Raw genomic sequence first — 15,126 nt, forward strand, 5'->3', positions numbered from 1 at the left:
GTATGGTAATATATGTCTAAAAATGGAGTTCAATTGGACTGGACATATACAGGTAGTCTCTTAACGACCATTCGTTCCATGTCTGCTCAAAATTACAACAGTGCCAAAAAAAATGGATTTACGACCTGTGCCTGAAATTACAACTGTTGCAGCACACACACGCCCAGTCACATGATCAAAATTTGGGTGCTTGGTAGCCCGCCTGCACTTACAACTGCGGGGTGCTTCAACTTTTGGAAGCCCTGCACCCTGCCTTTTGGGCGGCAAGCCCAGCCATGTGGCACAAGGCCATCCGTCCCAGCCGTGCCATGCAAGGCCACCATAGCAAGCTCCAGCCTTCCCAGCCCCGCATTTGTTCGCCCAGCTGCCGCCTCTCCCAGTTCCCCACACCTACCTTTCTACCTTTTTGTCCAGCTGCTGTGGGCAAAGCAGAAGCACCTGGCTGCCTTTGCTGAGTCCTTTTTGGACCCAGCTTCTCCAGCGAACGTTTCCTCCATGTGGCTCCCTTTGGAATGCTGTCTTCGGAAGCTCAGAAGTAGTGTAAGCTTCTGAAGTAGCATAAGCTTCTGAAGAAAGCGGAAGGCGGAAGCGAGGTTCAGCAGGCTGGAGACTGCTATGGTAGCCTCGCACGGCATGGCTGGGACGGGTGGCCTGGTGTGGCACAGCTGGGCTTGCCACCCTGCAAGGCAGGGTACAGGGCTTTCAAAAGGGCAGAGATGGGGGAGAGATAGGCGGGTGGTGGTAGTCGAATGCAGTGTTTGGGGCTGGGAGGAGCCAAGCCCAGAATGCCTTGGATTGGGGTGGGTACTCCGGCCAACGAACCATAAAATTCACTTGACAACAGCAAGGGGAATTGCCAGGATTGCTGTTGCTAAGCAATGCCATCTTGCATTGCTTAGTGCCAGAAATTCTGGGCGGGTGGCTTGGTTTGGCATGGGTTGGTGGCTTGGCTTGGTGCGGGCAAGTGAGTGGCTGGTGCAGTGCAGGCAAGTGCCTGGCACAGTATGGGCAGGTGAGTGGCTGGTGTGGCGCAGGTGGATGAGTGGCTGGCATGGTGTGGGCAGTGGCTTGGCCTGGCACAGGTGGGTGGGTGGCGTGGTGCAGGTGGGTGGGTGGTAGGGCATAGGTGGCACCAGTGGTTTCACGCAGCGCAGCTGGGCTTCCCGCCCCACAAGGCGGGGTGCAGGGCTATCAAAAGGGCAGAGATGGGGGGGAGATAGGCAGGTGGGGGAAGTTGAAGCATCCCCACAGTTGTAAGTGTGGGCGGGCTGCCAAGCACCCAAATTTTGATCACTTGACTGTTGGGGTGCTGCAATAGTTGTAATTTTGGGCACCGATCATAAGACCATTTTTTCAGTGCATCGTAATTTTGAATGCTCATTAAATAAATGGTCATTAAGCGAAGACTACCTGCATATGAGAGCCAGTTTGGTCTAGTGGTTAAGGAAATGGGCTAGAAACCAGGAGACTGTGAGTTCTAGTCCCGCCTTAGGCATGAAAGCCCGGCTGGGTGACCTTGGCCAGTCACTCTCTCTTAGCCCAACTCACCTCACATGGTTGTTGTGGGGAAAAGAGGAGGTGGAAGGAGTATTAGGTATGTTTGCCGCCTAGAGTTACTTACTTACTTACTTATTAAAGAAAGAAAGAAAGGAAGACATTACCACTACATATATGGTGGTAATATCACAAAGCTCAGAAATTCTGGAAGATGATTCATAGGAAGAAATATATTTCTAATATTCACTTTCCATTCTTGCCAGATGTTTTTCTATTAAGTATTAACAAGGCTTAAATTCTCATAACGTATACTGAGTTGGCTGATATACACAAAGCTGTTATATGCATAACAGCTGCTATAAGTTATGCCTCCAAATGGAAATTACATTCAGTTCCTTCATTAGAGGACAGGCAGATAAAGCTTTATGTGACAATGTCAAAAATAGCTTCATATTTAAAAAACTGATATGAATTTTAATCCGGAATCTGTTTATGGATTATAATTTTGCATATAGATTTCTGCCACAGTTTAAGTTTGGATTTTAGCGTAAGGTTTTAAAACGCTACATTCTCTCTGGCCATAAAGGAACTGCTTTAGAATTCTTGCTAGTTCTTATTGCATTCTTACTATCCTGCCTGATAATTCTTACCATTGTGGCACTTCTTGTCAATTTTTAAATCTGATTTTAAATCTGATTTTATTAGTTCTTAAAGTGCCAAACTATCAACTATTTAGTATTTGTTCCAATTCAATGTTCCTTGTAAGAATAATGGTGTTTTCCTTTTTTTCTATACATGTAATTTTATATTTTATTTATAATGTATTTAATTTTTTTTCTTTCTTCTATTTTTTCCTTACGATATCTAAATGATGGCCCACAAAATACATCGTGGAAGCTCTCTATTGTTTCTCCTGTATGCCTAGTATGTAGAGTAAGAACTTTAGCAAATAATGTGAACTTCCATGCTTTTAAAGATGAAAAAATAAAGATAACAGTATTTGCTTAATTGGTTGGTCTCTGCATTTTTTTTTGTGGTGCACAACTGCTGTCATTTGCCCCACTCCCACCTTTGCTGCAGGACTTGCACTTCAGCTCCCCAAAAGTATTAGCTTGATATATTAAAATTAGGATTTTAGAAAAGACCAACCACATAACATTCAGAGAGCAAGCTTTCATGTTCTCAGGTATAATTTGGGGTGGGGGGAGAGAAAATAGGATGTGACATTGTAAAGCTTGAAATCTGCAGTTGTGTGGCACCTACAAGAAGATGCAGTGCAGCATGTTCAGCCAGCCATGCTTTTTCCTAGATCCTCCATAGTAACATATGTCATCTGCTTGAAAGTCCACTCCCAAGTAACAAGGGAGAAGTGGACTCTAGTTGTCGCTTAGCAGCGCCTGCCTGTAACGAACTGAGCAGGCATGCAAGCTGTCATAACTTTACCTGCACCATGAGACAGGCTGCATTCCTATACAAATATTTCTCTAAGTTTGCACATTAATATATTCAAATAGCATGCAAATCGTCTTTTTTTGCAACTCGTGTTGTATTTGGCAACGAACACTCTTATCTGCTGCCGTCCAACGATGTGGATTGCAAACTCCATTATTAATTACCCCTATTATGTGACGTGGTTATAGTTGAAAAGTTGGTAGACGGCCCCTGATCGAAAACTGCAAAGCCTTCATCTCTCTCTATCCGGGCACAAGATGGGGAGTGGGGTAATCAGTGGCCGCTCTTTTTCAGCAAAGTTGGAAAAAACGCCGCTTTCCAGCTTCCAATTGTGAAACGAGTACTTCCAACCCCGCTGCTATTAGGAAGGGTATGCAACCTCGGGGAACGCAGATGGACGATACAACGTGGAAAGGCTGCACGACGTAACGCCCTTTGCTCCTAGGAAGCCTTGCGCAAAGGCAGGGCAGAAGCTAACTTGGGAGGCAAGAAAACCATACGCGAGCCGCGTGCGCGACGCCAGAACCCGCACGGATCCCGTCCCTCACAGCCACGGCGGGGGCGGGGCGGAGAGGGGCGGTGCTTCTTCGGGTGGGCTGTGCCTGGAGAGCGGGAAGTGAGCTCAGGCGCAGAGGAAATCCCGCCCGCGCCCGGCCTGTGTGTTGTGCTCTCCGTGTTGGCGACACCGAGAGCGAGGTTGGCTAGGCGCTTCTCCGGGCGGTGGCGGAGGGGCCGGCTGCGTCTGCGAGGGAGACATGTCGGACCAGGTGGGAGGCTCGCGCTTGCCCCGCCGGCGCTGGGCAGGAAGCAGCCCGCGGGTGGCCGCCCCAACTGCCCAGATGAAAGGCGGCCGGGCTGCCGCAGGCGGCCGCACGGGGCCACAACAGCAAGCCGGGTCCCCTCGGGCGGAGGGGCTTGAAGGCGGGGGCCCCACAGCGAGTCTCGCCTGGGTCGGCTTGGCGGCCGGACTCCTGCCTCTCCGCAACCCCAGCCCGCGCTCCGTTTCGTGCCCTGGGTTTAGTCCCCCTAAGTCGCTTTTGGGGCAAGAAAAAGAATCGCCTCGTTCTTCCGAAATGTCGGCGTGGGATGTGATGGAGCGGGAGGGTTAGACTGTAGTTGGCCCTGGGGAGGAAGCCTGTCGGGAGAAATAACAAAAGGCCAAAGTTTCTCTTTGGGCATCTTTTTGTCATCTCTCTCCCTCCTCCACCATCCCGCTAATCTTTCGACGCGGCTTGCATTTCAGTCTGGCTTTCAGAAAACGGGGCGAAATTTCTTCCGTAGAAGCGATCACGGTTATTGTAAATTGTTTTGAGATATTTGCATGCTGCACCGGGAACATAGGGACTTGTTCACAGGAGCTGACATTTCCTGTTTGGCTTACCTGAAACATGTTTTGGTAGGACAGCTTTTTTTTTTTTTAATTGCATAAGCTTTGACATTATTTGAGGAGAAATCACACAAGAATAAAGGCAGGATAGCCTTTTTGTTACATTTTTAATGGCTGTTGCATACATGAGGAGAAATCCATGCAGTGGCCAGATGGAATAAAAGTAGGAATGCTCTCTTTAGCCATTAATTCAGAATGAATTTGTCCAGCAAATTAAATATAATGGCCCAGGTTTTAGCCTTATTGGACTGGCTTGATCATAACATTAACTTGTACCTTAGTATTATGTGTATGAGTCGTAGCATCATGGGATCCTCCTCTTCAGCCAATGTGATCAGGCATTTACAAAGCGTTCATTTTCATTGAATTGTGGTATTGTGCATGGTCCATGCAATTATTTATTTTCTATCCTGCCTTTATTATTTTTATAAATAGCTCAAGGCGGCGAACATACCTAATACTCCTTCCTCCTCCTATTTTCCCTACAACAGCAACCCTGTGATGTGAGCTGGGCTGAGGGAGAGTGACTGGTCCAAAGTCACCCAGCTGGCTTTCAGGCCTAAGGTGGGACTAGAACTCTCAGGCTCCTGGTTTCTAGCCCATTGCCATAACCACTAGACTAAACTGTGGTTTATTTTAAGAATAGTTTATTGAGAAAAGTCAATTTGGTAAGGCATGCTTTAAAATTGGCTTGTTTTAGTAATTGGGAAGTATAAAAAACAGTGCCTTGGACTGCAAGAAGATCAAACCAGTCCATCCTCCAGGAAATAAAGCCAGACTGCTCACTTGAGGGAATGATATTAAAGGCCAAACTGAAATACTTTGGCCACATAATGAGAAGACAGGACACCCTGGAGAAGATGCTGATGCTAGGGAGAGTGGAGGGCAAAAGGAAGAGGGACCGACCAAGGGCAAGGTGGATGGATGATATTCTAGAGGTGACGGACCTGTCCCTGGGGGAACTGGGGGTGTTGACGACCGACAGGAAGCTCTGGCGTGGGCTGGTCCATGAAGTCACAAAGAGTCGGAAGCGACTAAACGAATAAACAACAACAATAAAACAGTAGCGCAAGCTTCCGGTCTCCTTGCAGCCATCCTGGAAGAAAAGAGATGCAGCATGAACTCAGGGGTCATTCATATAATGCTACCATAGAGTTTTGTATTTGAACTGTTGGACTGTTTTATGAATTTATGTAGGGGATCCCTACCTATTAAAGTGGGCAAGAAATTGGGCTGAGTTAATTAAAAAAAAAGTTTTTCTAAATACTTCCACCAGTGATATTTCATCCCAATACTGTGCCAGTTTGTCTTCTGTAATCCTGCACTTCAGATTTTCTTCAGTATCTAATTCTAAATGACCAAAATAAAATAGAACTACTATAGCTTCTCTGGTTGTATGTATGTGATGTTGCCTTTTATTACTTTTTCTGTTTCATATAACTTTGTGTGTTGTTAATTTAGGTTGTAATCCTGTTGCCCTGGTAGCATCCCAGTGGAGGGAGATTCAAACTCAGAGAGAAAGGCACCAAATAGTGTTCTCTCACATCTTCTACTTGGAGAACCAGATGAAGTCCCATTGCAAAGAGTGGGGGGGGGGAGGGCTCTAGGGCACTGGAAATAATGAAGAATTTCAGAACTCAGTTGAGAGTTACAACTGCTTTGTCCATGGCTTCACTGAAGTATTTCATGGAACTCCTTTTGCAGTTAGAACTTACACATTGCAGAATATGTACGAAATATGAATGAAACTGAAGCATAAGACGACCACTAAGAGCAATGCTATAAATAAATAGTAGCCTGCTCTGACACTTTCTGAACCATATAGAATTGAAAATTAGGGTCTAGATCTGGTTCAGATAAGCAGAAGGGAACATATATTTAATTAGGAACTTCCACTAGATTGTTTTTTCAGTGAGTAAGTAGACTAGGTCTATTTTATGTATGTACTGTATTTTCAGGTTGTTGAGAATTCTGTCTGCATATGGATTGCGGTAACAGAAGCCTCATATCCACTATTCGTTAGCAAAACAAGCTGTAATTTAACTATGTTCTACTTACAGAAGAAAGGAATAAGCTTGTTTATTTGCTAGTACATATTTTACCATAATCCTTGTGATTTAAGTTAAAGAAGCTGGCAATACATATTTTTATAGCTGTTTCTTAGGAACTGTCAGTTCTTACCTCAGTGAATTTATTGTGGTGAGAGCTGCTTTGTCTGGACCTTGTGAAAATGCCAATATAACACCAGTGGTTTTTAGACTACGGATAAATATACAGGCAAGCTAAATGCAAAATATTAATTTATATTACCTTTTACTGTCCCACATAAAATGAATGTCCCTGTACCTCATAAATGAATGAAACTCTCTGGTTTTGTGTGTGTGTTCGCCTCCCAGAGTTTCTTGGCTAGATGGGTGGCCGTATAAATTGGATTAATAAATATAAATACATAGAACAGAGCTCTTAATTCTATTTGTGCTAAATAATACCCAATTTTATATAAACTTGTGTTAGCTGAATTCTGGCAGGATCTTGACATTTAAGAAGAATGTAACTTTGGAATGGTAATCTTCTTAGATTTCTATAATTTTGCACATGAACCAAGCATCCAGACAGCTATAATTTTGCTATAATTTTACCCATTGAGGGTATTTGATCCTCAGTGATTTTTCTTTTGTTTGCTAACTACATTGTTTCTTGCATAGGAATTAAAATACTGAACTTGGAACTTTTTTGAGGCTACATTTGCTGAATGTGTGCTTTATCAAAAAGTATCATCAACTCTAAAATGAATGATGCTATTGGAACACTAAAATTTGTGAATCTTCCAGTATTATGTTGCGTCTTAGTTGCACCTTTAACAGATATTTTATGTTTTTATTAATGATGATAGTCCTGTTGCATTTATGGTCTTCCTCTCCCTCTAGTCTTGTCTGAGGAGAACAAAAGAACCAGAAGTCTAAAAAACTTATTATAGAACTAATTCACTGTTAATATAAGAAAAAGAGAACCATAAATAGAATATTCTCATAGTTAGCATTTTGTGTGTGTGTGTTTTGTTTTTTACTGCAGGAAGCCAAACCTTCAGCAGAGGATTTGGGTGATAAAAAAGAAGGAGAATACATTAAACTCAAAGTCATTGGGCAAGTGAGTTCTAATATATTCTATTTAACATTTATCCTTCTTAATTTCACAGGTATAAGCATGTAGATAGTTGGAATTATATATCAGTTATGTCTGCTAAAATACATTTGAATGTAGGATATATTTAGACTAGTAAATAAAGTTACATTTTGTAGACATATTCTTGCATAAGAGGACTGTACAAAAGTTCAATTTCTTACAGTCCTATAATCAGGGGTCTGATTTTGCACTAGGATTTGAGCTCTGCTAGTAGTATACAAGTTGTAATTTATAGGAGCAAAAATAGATATGGCTATTCTTCTAAGCGTGCATCTAAGATAGTCATTGGAAAATAAGTTGACGAATAAGAATCACTGGTGCTATGTGTTTGGTCAAGTATCTTTAGAAAGAGTATGTATAATTATTCAAATTTCTTGCACAACATTTCTTTTCCCCATAACATATTTAAAGCTAATGTTAGGTGACATTCACACCAGTAAATATATTTATTTACATTTATATAGAACCATCTATAAAGTGCTTTACAAAAGAGAGTGACAGAGCATTGCCCAAGAAGTTTGGAGTCTAAACATAAATACAGTGGATCCTAAATAATGGGATAATGGATTAAGCAAGGGAAGAATATGTTTTCATTTCAGTTACTTTCATTACAGTAGTGTATTTTTCAAAACTGTTGAGGTTATTCTGTTGTGAATTATCCCTTCTAGCCAACAACTCCTTTTTATTGCTGAGCCTTTGTTTTGAAGAGCTCCAGTCTCCATGGCCAGTAATAGAATTTTGTGGAAGAGGTGATCCTCTAGATGTTGCTGAACTTACCTGTTGTACAGCTGTAGTTTAGCTCAATCTACCTTGTATAACTTTCCAGCCTACTGAAAATTTAAAAATACAGCTGTTAAGCAATTGATTGAATGGGCAGGTAGAAGTTTTTAAAATCCAGAACAGGTGGTGGGTTATTTTTGCTGTTTTTTCCCTTCCCCTATATCCCCCTTTTATATGCCACAATTATATCCAAAATTATCCACCAATCTCAGAAGTGGGTTTCCTGCAGGGATCTGCGGGGAAAAAAGGAGGAATTGATGGAATATACCTATCCCCTCCTTAATTCAACTTTAAAATAAATGGATTTTTAGTGTTAGATTATTCATTACCACTGAATGTATATTGAAAGACAACCTGCAAATATAATTTTCCATTCTAAAAATTGTGTTTATAGGAAGCAGAAGAACAAAATAACATTTTCTTCAAAGTTTGAAACAAAGCTTGAAATACTTCAGATGTTCCTCTATAAAGGAATAATGGGAAATTGAAGTGTGGCCTGTTTTCCTTTTTTGTTTTAAGGTCACAAAAGTTCCCACTGTTCCCTATAATAGAACATTCGAAACATTTTAAGTTTTGTTCCAAACTCGGAACAAAATGTTACTGTGTCCCTCAAATTTGTTTATTTTTTAACACTGTTTTTACAGTGGAAGATTATACTTGCAAGTTCATCTTTCAGTATGGATTCAGTAGTAATGAACAGTCTGACAGTAAAAATAGATTAAATTTAGAGGTATTTACTTACCAAATCTATGCTAAGTGCTGCTTACCACCTTACCTACAGAAAAGTTGAGGTTGTTTTTTTTTGATGATGATGATGATGGATAGGAAAAAGCCTGCTTTTTCCAGCCCCAGTTGCAAAAATAGCTACAGAACTGAGACATTGGCCTCACTTCAACATAGCCCTTGAAGTCTAACTTTTACACACAGCGAAGAATGTAAGAACATAGGGGACCAATGTATCAGTCAGCCTGCCCTCTTTTATGTCCAAAATGGTTCTTCTTGATCTCTGAACACGTGCTTAAAAGGATTCTTCCATATTCCTAACCCCACTGAAAGCTAGTGGCAGCAGGGATGTAACCTGTGTATTTGAAGTGTGTGCCTTCCCTAAACCTCTGTGTGTGGAAGAATTTAAGAAAAAGCAGACTGTGAGATGTAAGAAAGCTTGAAACTCAAAAAGCGTGGAATGACACATCCTGTTATATCTCAAGCATGGGACCAAACCTAAGAACAAAAGGTGGGAGACAAAGCTCAAAACATGTTACATACCTATAAAAAGTGCCATTTTAATAGTATGTAGAAGAATTACTATATTTTGTGTTCAATTTGTAGGACAGCAGTGAGATTCACTTCAAGGTGAAAATGACAACGCATCTAAAGAAACTTAAAGAATCATACTGTCAGAGACAGGTTTGTGACTTGAAGTTTTCCTTGTTCACATGATGTGAAATACAAGAATGAGTGCCTTAAAGTACAATTTTCATGCTCCTTTGCACCTGACTGAATTTTTAAGTACATTACCCAGGGAGGGAGGGAGGGATCGATCGTGGACAGTAGCGAACATCTGGGGTTTTGTTCATCTTAAATTAATTCCATTTTTCTTTCTTTTTTAGGGAGTTCCAATGAATTCACTCAGGTTCCTCTTTGAGGGTCAGAGAATTACTGATAATCATACTCCAAAAGAGGTACGTTTTCATGGAGATCAGTTCTAATACTACTTGTAGTTATTTCAGTGTTGGATAGCTTCCAGAATAAAAAATTTGCAACAGCTTTTGTCACTAGTCAAAGAAGCTAGATTGACCCAAAACAAGCAAAACACCCTGATTATTTAACAGTAGAAGCAACAGAATGAATTCCCATTCTAAATTATACAGGTCCTCAAGTTATGACCATTCAGCAACCGCTCAAAGTTACAACGATACTGAATGAAGGGATTTATGACTGATCCTCAAAGTTCTGGCCGTTGCAGCACCCCCGTGGTCACATGAACAAAATTTGAGCGCTTGGCAACCAGCTCGCGCTTACGGCCGGTTGCGGCGTTCTGTGGTCTCACGATCGCTATTTGTAACCTTCCCTGCCAGCTTCCCACAAGCAAAGTCAACGGGGAAGCTGGCAGGGAAGGTTGCAAGTTGCTCGGGTAAGTCTCCCCCACCCCCAGCCTTTCTTTGCTTGCACACACTATGCCCTCCCTCCCACACGCTTGCATGCACCATGCTCCCTGTTATTCAAGACAAGATTTCTTGAAAAGCAACACCCTCCCTCCCATATGTCAAGACGTAAACTGTGCTTTAAAATCTTCATGTTTGACAAGGTCCTCCAGAATTGTTCAAAAACATCTGACTAGAGACTATTGAACTTTAACACTTATATGTTCATTTTCTGGAGAGGAAACTTAATAGATACAAACGCACTGATCTTAAAATTTTCTAAGCATTCCCTTGGTATGCGGTTTTTAGACATCTGTTGTGCATGTGTTTCTCCTGGCATATAGTTTATCTAGTCGTTAACATTTTTTTATCTGTATGGATACTAGGATGATGTAGAATGGTGAATAGAAGTTTGATTAAAAGAAAATGATATAAACAAAAATTGCCTGAAAGGACACATTCTGAAGGTCACTTATGGCTCTGAAATTGTCCTGCTTGCCCTGAATGGATTCAAATAAATAAAAATGATGTCCCATTATATTGCAGAACTTACTTTCAAGTAGGTTAGTTTAAACTTTTGTTTCTAAGTATTTATAAAATTCTGTCTTAATTGTAAATTAAAGCTTGTATGTGTAATTTATGTGCTGCCTTTGCTGATACGTGACAGAATAAAATACATGGCTTTCCAGAAAACAATGTCCGGACATTTTAAAACTAGCAAGGTGCCGCTAAGAAGCCTTTCCTGCATGTGCAGTCCATGTGACTAGTGACTATTACCATGACAGTTCTGTTAGATCTGACCTCTTCTGGAGGGCCTTATCAGTAACTTTTAAAAGTGCATCCTTAATTTTTTAATGTATATTCTGAAAACACAACAGTTTTAAATGTTACCTGAAGGTTAAACAATCAATAGAGCAACATCTGCACTTTACTGATTTTCAGAATTCATCCATTGAATTGGCAAGTGCTGTTTTTCCTTTCCAGGACAGAATCCTCCTCCAGGAGTTAGGGAAACAAACTGAGGGAGAAACGCATTGGTCTTTGGAAATTGGAAGGGAGGGCGCATGAAAATCTGCTTTCCCTGCTTTCTTTCATATTTGGAACTCTGGATTCAACCTGTTGTTCCCCTAAAATATAATTTAAAATTGGCATCAAACAGAGTTTGGATGATGTTTTTAGGTGAACAGTAAAATTCTGCTTTGGGGGATTTGAGTGTATACGTACAATTTGTGTTGCTTGCTACGTGGCAGTGAATAGTCAACTTTGGTGATTTAATATACTAAATAGGCTCAAACCTGGCTGGTACTTGAAAGGGGAACCCTCAGAAAATCTAAGGCTATAGGCTAGACTAGATAGTTAAAAAACTTCCTAGAAGGTGATTGTTTAACATTCAGGTAACATTTAAAACTGTTCTGTTTTTAGAAAATACATTTAAAAATTAAGGATGAATCACTTCCATATTGTTGCTGTGAAAACCATGAAGTTCCCAGGAGTCAAGCTTAATGTGGAGAATGTACCTCATATTACAGGTGGTCCTTGTTTAACAACCACTCATTCAGTGACTGTTCAAACTTAAGACGGTGCTGAATGAGTGGTATGTACAACTGTTCCCTGAAGTTCTGGCCGTCACAGTGTCCCTGCAGTCACATGATTGTGATCCAAGCACTGGATTGCAATTAGGTTTCAGCGTCCCGCAGTCACGTCATCACCGTTTGTGACCTTCTTTGCCAGCTTCCTACAAGCAAAGTCTGGGGAAGCTGGCAGGAGATCGCAAATGGCAACCACATGACATCCTTGCTTAATGACCAGCAGTGATTTGCTTAATGATAGCTATAGGAAGTGCCAGTGTTTCCATTGCTAAGCGGGTCATGTGACGTCACACTTTACAACCGCATCACTTGGCAACAGAAATTCCAGTCCCAATTACCGTCATTAAGTGAGGACTACCTGTATACATAAGAACTGATAATGATAGTAAAAAAAACTGTCCAGGGACTAAAACAAGCCACTGTTCCTGGAGATACCACCCTGTCTCTTTCCTACATAATCCACAAAGCTCATGAGAATGACCTTTTCTCCTCATTCTATACCCTTTTATTTATTTATTAAATTTATATGGTCACCCATCTCAAGTACGTGGTTCTGGGCGGCTAACAATTAAAAACAAGGAAAACAAAAGAAATCGTTACCCAAGCTCTGCAAAATATTTATAATCACTACTATACTACCAAAACAGCACTATGTTTCACAGAAGACATTAACTTATTAACACATGCGTGAAGAAAGTGAAACAGATATCTATAACTTAATATAAACAATTTGATAATCATCTTAGCGTAGTTGGCAGAAGAAAGAGTAAGTTACCAATATGTCAGGTATTATTTTTTAAAATTAAAAATTAGGGCTTAAACCATGCTTTGTGGCATCAGATTTTTAATTACTTGTAAAACTATATTTTAAATGTTTATATTGAGCAACGATTGTGTATTGTAGGGTATTTGATCTATTATTTTTTTAAAGAATAGTTTTCATAAACCTGATACTTGCTGAGAAACACTTTATATAAGCAGTGTTCACTTTTTTGTCAATTTTGCTGCTGTTGCAGAAAATCCACTGAACTGACGTGCATGCTGAATGTCCAACGTGACTGTAGAAGTTGGCATTTTTAAAATAAAACGGTGATTTTTATTTTCCAGCTTGGAATGGAAGAAGAAGATGTGATTGAAGTTTATCAGGAACAGACAGGAGGCCATTCAACAATTTAGAATGTTTGCTTTTTCCCCTTTATCCTTTTTTATTTTTAAATAATAGTTCTTTTGTAATGTGGTATATAACACTGAATTAAATCCAATATCCCATTCCTATGTTTGAAATATTATTTCCAGTTGTCTGTTTTGAATTCTTGTGCTCATTATACAGGGTCATTGTGTCAGACTCTTGTGATCCTACTGCAGTTGTACTTCCCAATTTTTCCCGTTTCCTCTTTAGAAATGCAACTGTCTACACATGCGGTTGTGTGTTGGCAAGGCTCGCATATTCAAGCCTGTTGACAAATTTGCCGGTGGGCAGAGATTCGTAATACTCATATTGGCCTGAAATTTAGGTGTGTGACTTTTATTTGTGAATTTTAAGGTAAAAAGATACAAAAGCTTTTTGAAATCTAAGATTAAGAAGAGTTTTCTGTAGATTTTACTGGGAAGTATCCAGATACTGATGGCAAAAATGTAGTTTCTTTATGGTAATAATATCTTTGAAATGGCTTCACTGAAGATAACATGGAATTTGTTAGGATTTTTGTCAACAAAAGATCCTAGGATAGTTCTGATTTTTAGTAATTAATGTACACCTTCATGCAACAAGACTTATGGTTTTTATGTTGTACCTGTTCACCTGGAATGTGGTTTTTCAATGGACATAGATTGTATTGGCTTCCCTTTAAATAAATAAGAGGAAACAAATTCATAAACCTCTGCATTTTCTTTTAAGACATGAATCTGGAAGATTATTTGAAAAACTGGTGAATATTTAAAGAACAGTAGTTTCATATCAATACATGAGGGTGTTATACAGGAAAAAATGTTAATTTGATTCACTGTTGAGAATTAGCACTTTCCCTGCTGCTTGCTCAGTTTATAAGTAGAAATCAAGAATTTATCTTTCACTGGGAGTTGTATTTTGTATATGCAACGTGTGAACTCTGAAAATTCATGTTAAATAAAAAAAGTATGGCGGAAATGAAAATGCTACCCAAAACATCCTTCTTTAGGTGTTTAAAAAACAGGGATGTACCAAGTCCTCAGTTTCAGAGAATCACAGAAAATATTGGGACTCAGATTAGTTATGAATAACCTAACCTATTGATTTCAATGCATTTGACCCTAATTTGTAATCTGTGTTGGGTCAATATGCCTTGGAAATCCTAGGTATTCTGCAGACTTAAGTGTGTCCTGTATTTCATTGAAATAAATTGTGTGTGCACAGTTAGTGTGATGAAGATATGTTGAAAAAGCATCGACCTAAGATCAAGATCCTCAACTTTTGGAATCCACAGCTTTTCCTTTTCGCTTTAGTAGGTTCAGGATTGAAGACCTTGCATTAAATCCCATTTGTCTGTATAGAGAAGTAAACTGATTTTCAAACTGCTCACATTGGCATTCTTGAGAGTGTAGGTACCTCTAAAAATAAGTTAATTCTGTTTGAAAATAAGTTATTCATTAATCTTTGAAGGTTATGTGAAATAGTATTCTAAAATGAGGGCTGATCAACAAAACCTTTGTTTCCTTACGTGATTGTCAAATTCAGAATTTCCTACCTTCATATCCCTTAGTTGATTGCAGAACTGTCATAGAAAACCTGTTAATGCTAGGAAGGTTCTTTAGCTCAGGTTTGCAGTGTTGATGGCAGAACTAGAAACATACTGCTCTACCTCGGGTTTATTTTTGTTGCCGGGGGAATGGGAAAAGGTCGAAAATTAAGACTGCAATGTTCTTAAGTATACTTTAACAAACCATTTAATTGTATTTACTTTTCGGGCACTTACTGTAAAGTGTTAAATGGATCTTCTCCAATGCTTGTAGTTTCCATGTCCCACTTCTGATGCCTTTTTTGTACGCATGCTGAACTTTTTTTAAAAATTAAAACTTGTTTTCAAAAATCAAAATTTGGGGTTAAGCGTTATCCATA

At 40.0% G+C, this 15,126-nt stretch overlaps 1 protein-coding gene and 1 long non-coding RNA gene across 2 annotated transcripts; one reads left to right on the forward strand and one right to left on the reverse strand.

The window, feature by feature from the left end:
* The first annotated feature begins 3,572 nt into the window (after positions 1-3,572).
* On the forward strand, positions 3,573-15,103 carry SUMO1 (small ubiquitin like modifier 1). The gene is made up of 5 exons (XM_063317983.1): positions 3,573-3,716; positions 7,409-7,483; positions 9,629-9,706; positions 9,910-9,981; positions 13,140-15,103. The coding sequence occupies exons 1-5, from the start codon at positions 3,705-3,707 to the stop codon at positions 13,206-13,208; spliced, it is 306 nt and encodes a 101-aa protein (XP_063174053.1). The 5' UTR covers positions 3,573-3,704; the 3' UTR covers positions 13,209-15,103.
* On the reverse strand, positions 7,942-8,480 carry LOC134489241 (uncharacterized). The gene is made up of 2 exons (XR_010067092.1): positions 8,351-8,480; positions 7,942-8,318 (listed from the first exon to the last, which is right to left on the reverse strand). It is a non-coding gene; the product is annotated as an uncharacterized LOC134489241 (long non-coding RNA).
* Positions 15,104-15,126: the final 23 nt, after the last annotated feature.

Source organism: Candoia aspera, chromosome 1 (assembly GCF_035149785.1).
Source record: "Candoia aspera isolate rCanAsp1 chromosome 1, rCanAsp1.hap2, whole genome shotgun sequence".
Lineage (NCBI taxonomy): Eukaryota > Metazoa > Chordata > Lepidosauria > Squamata > Boidae > Candoia > Candoia aspera.

Coding starts and splice junctions, on each gene's coding strand:
- SUMO1 (XM_063317983.1), top strand. Junction 9,707..9,909: donor AATCATACTGTCAGAGACAG/GTTTGTGACTTG, acceptor TTTCTTTTTTAG/GGAGTTCCAATGAATTCACT. Junction 9,982..13,139: donor ATAATCATACTCCAAAAGAG/GTACGTTTTCAT, acceptor TTTATTTTCCAG/CTTGGAATGGAAGAAGAAGA.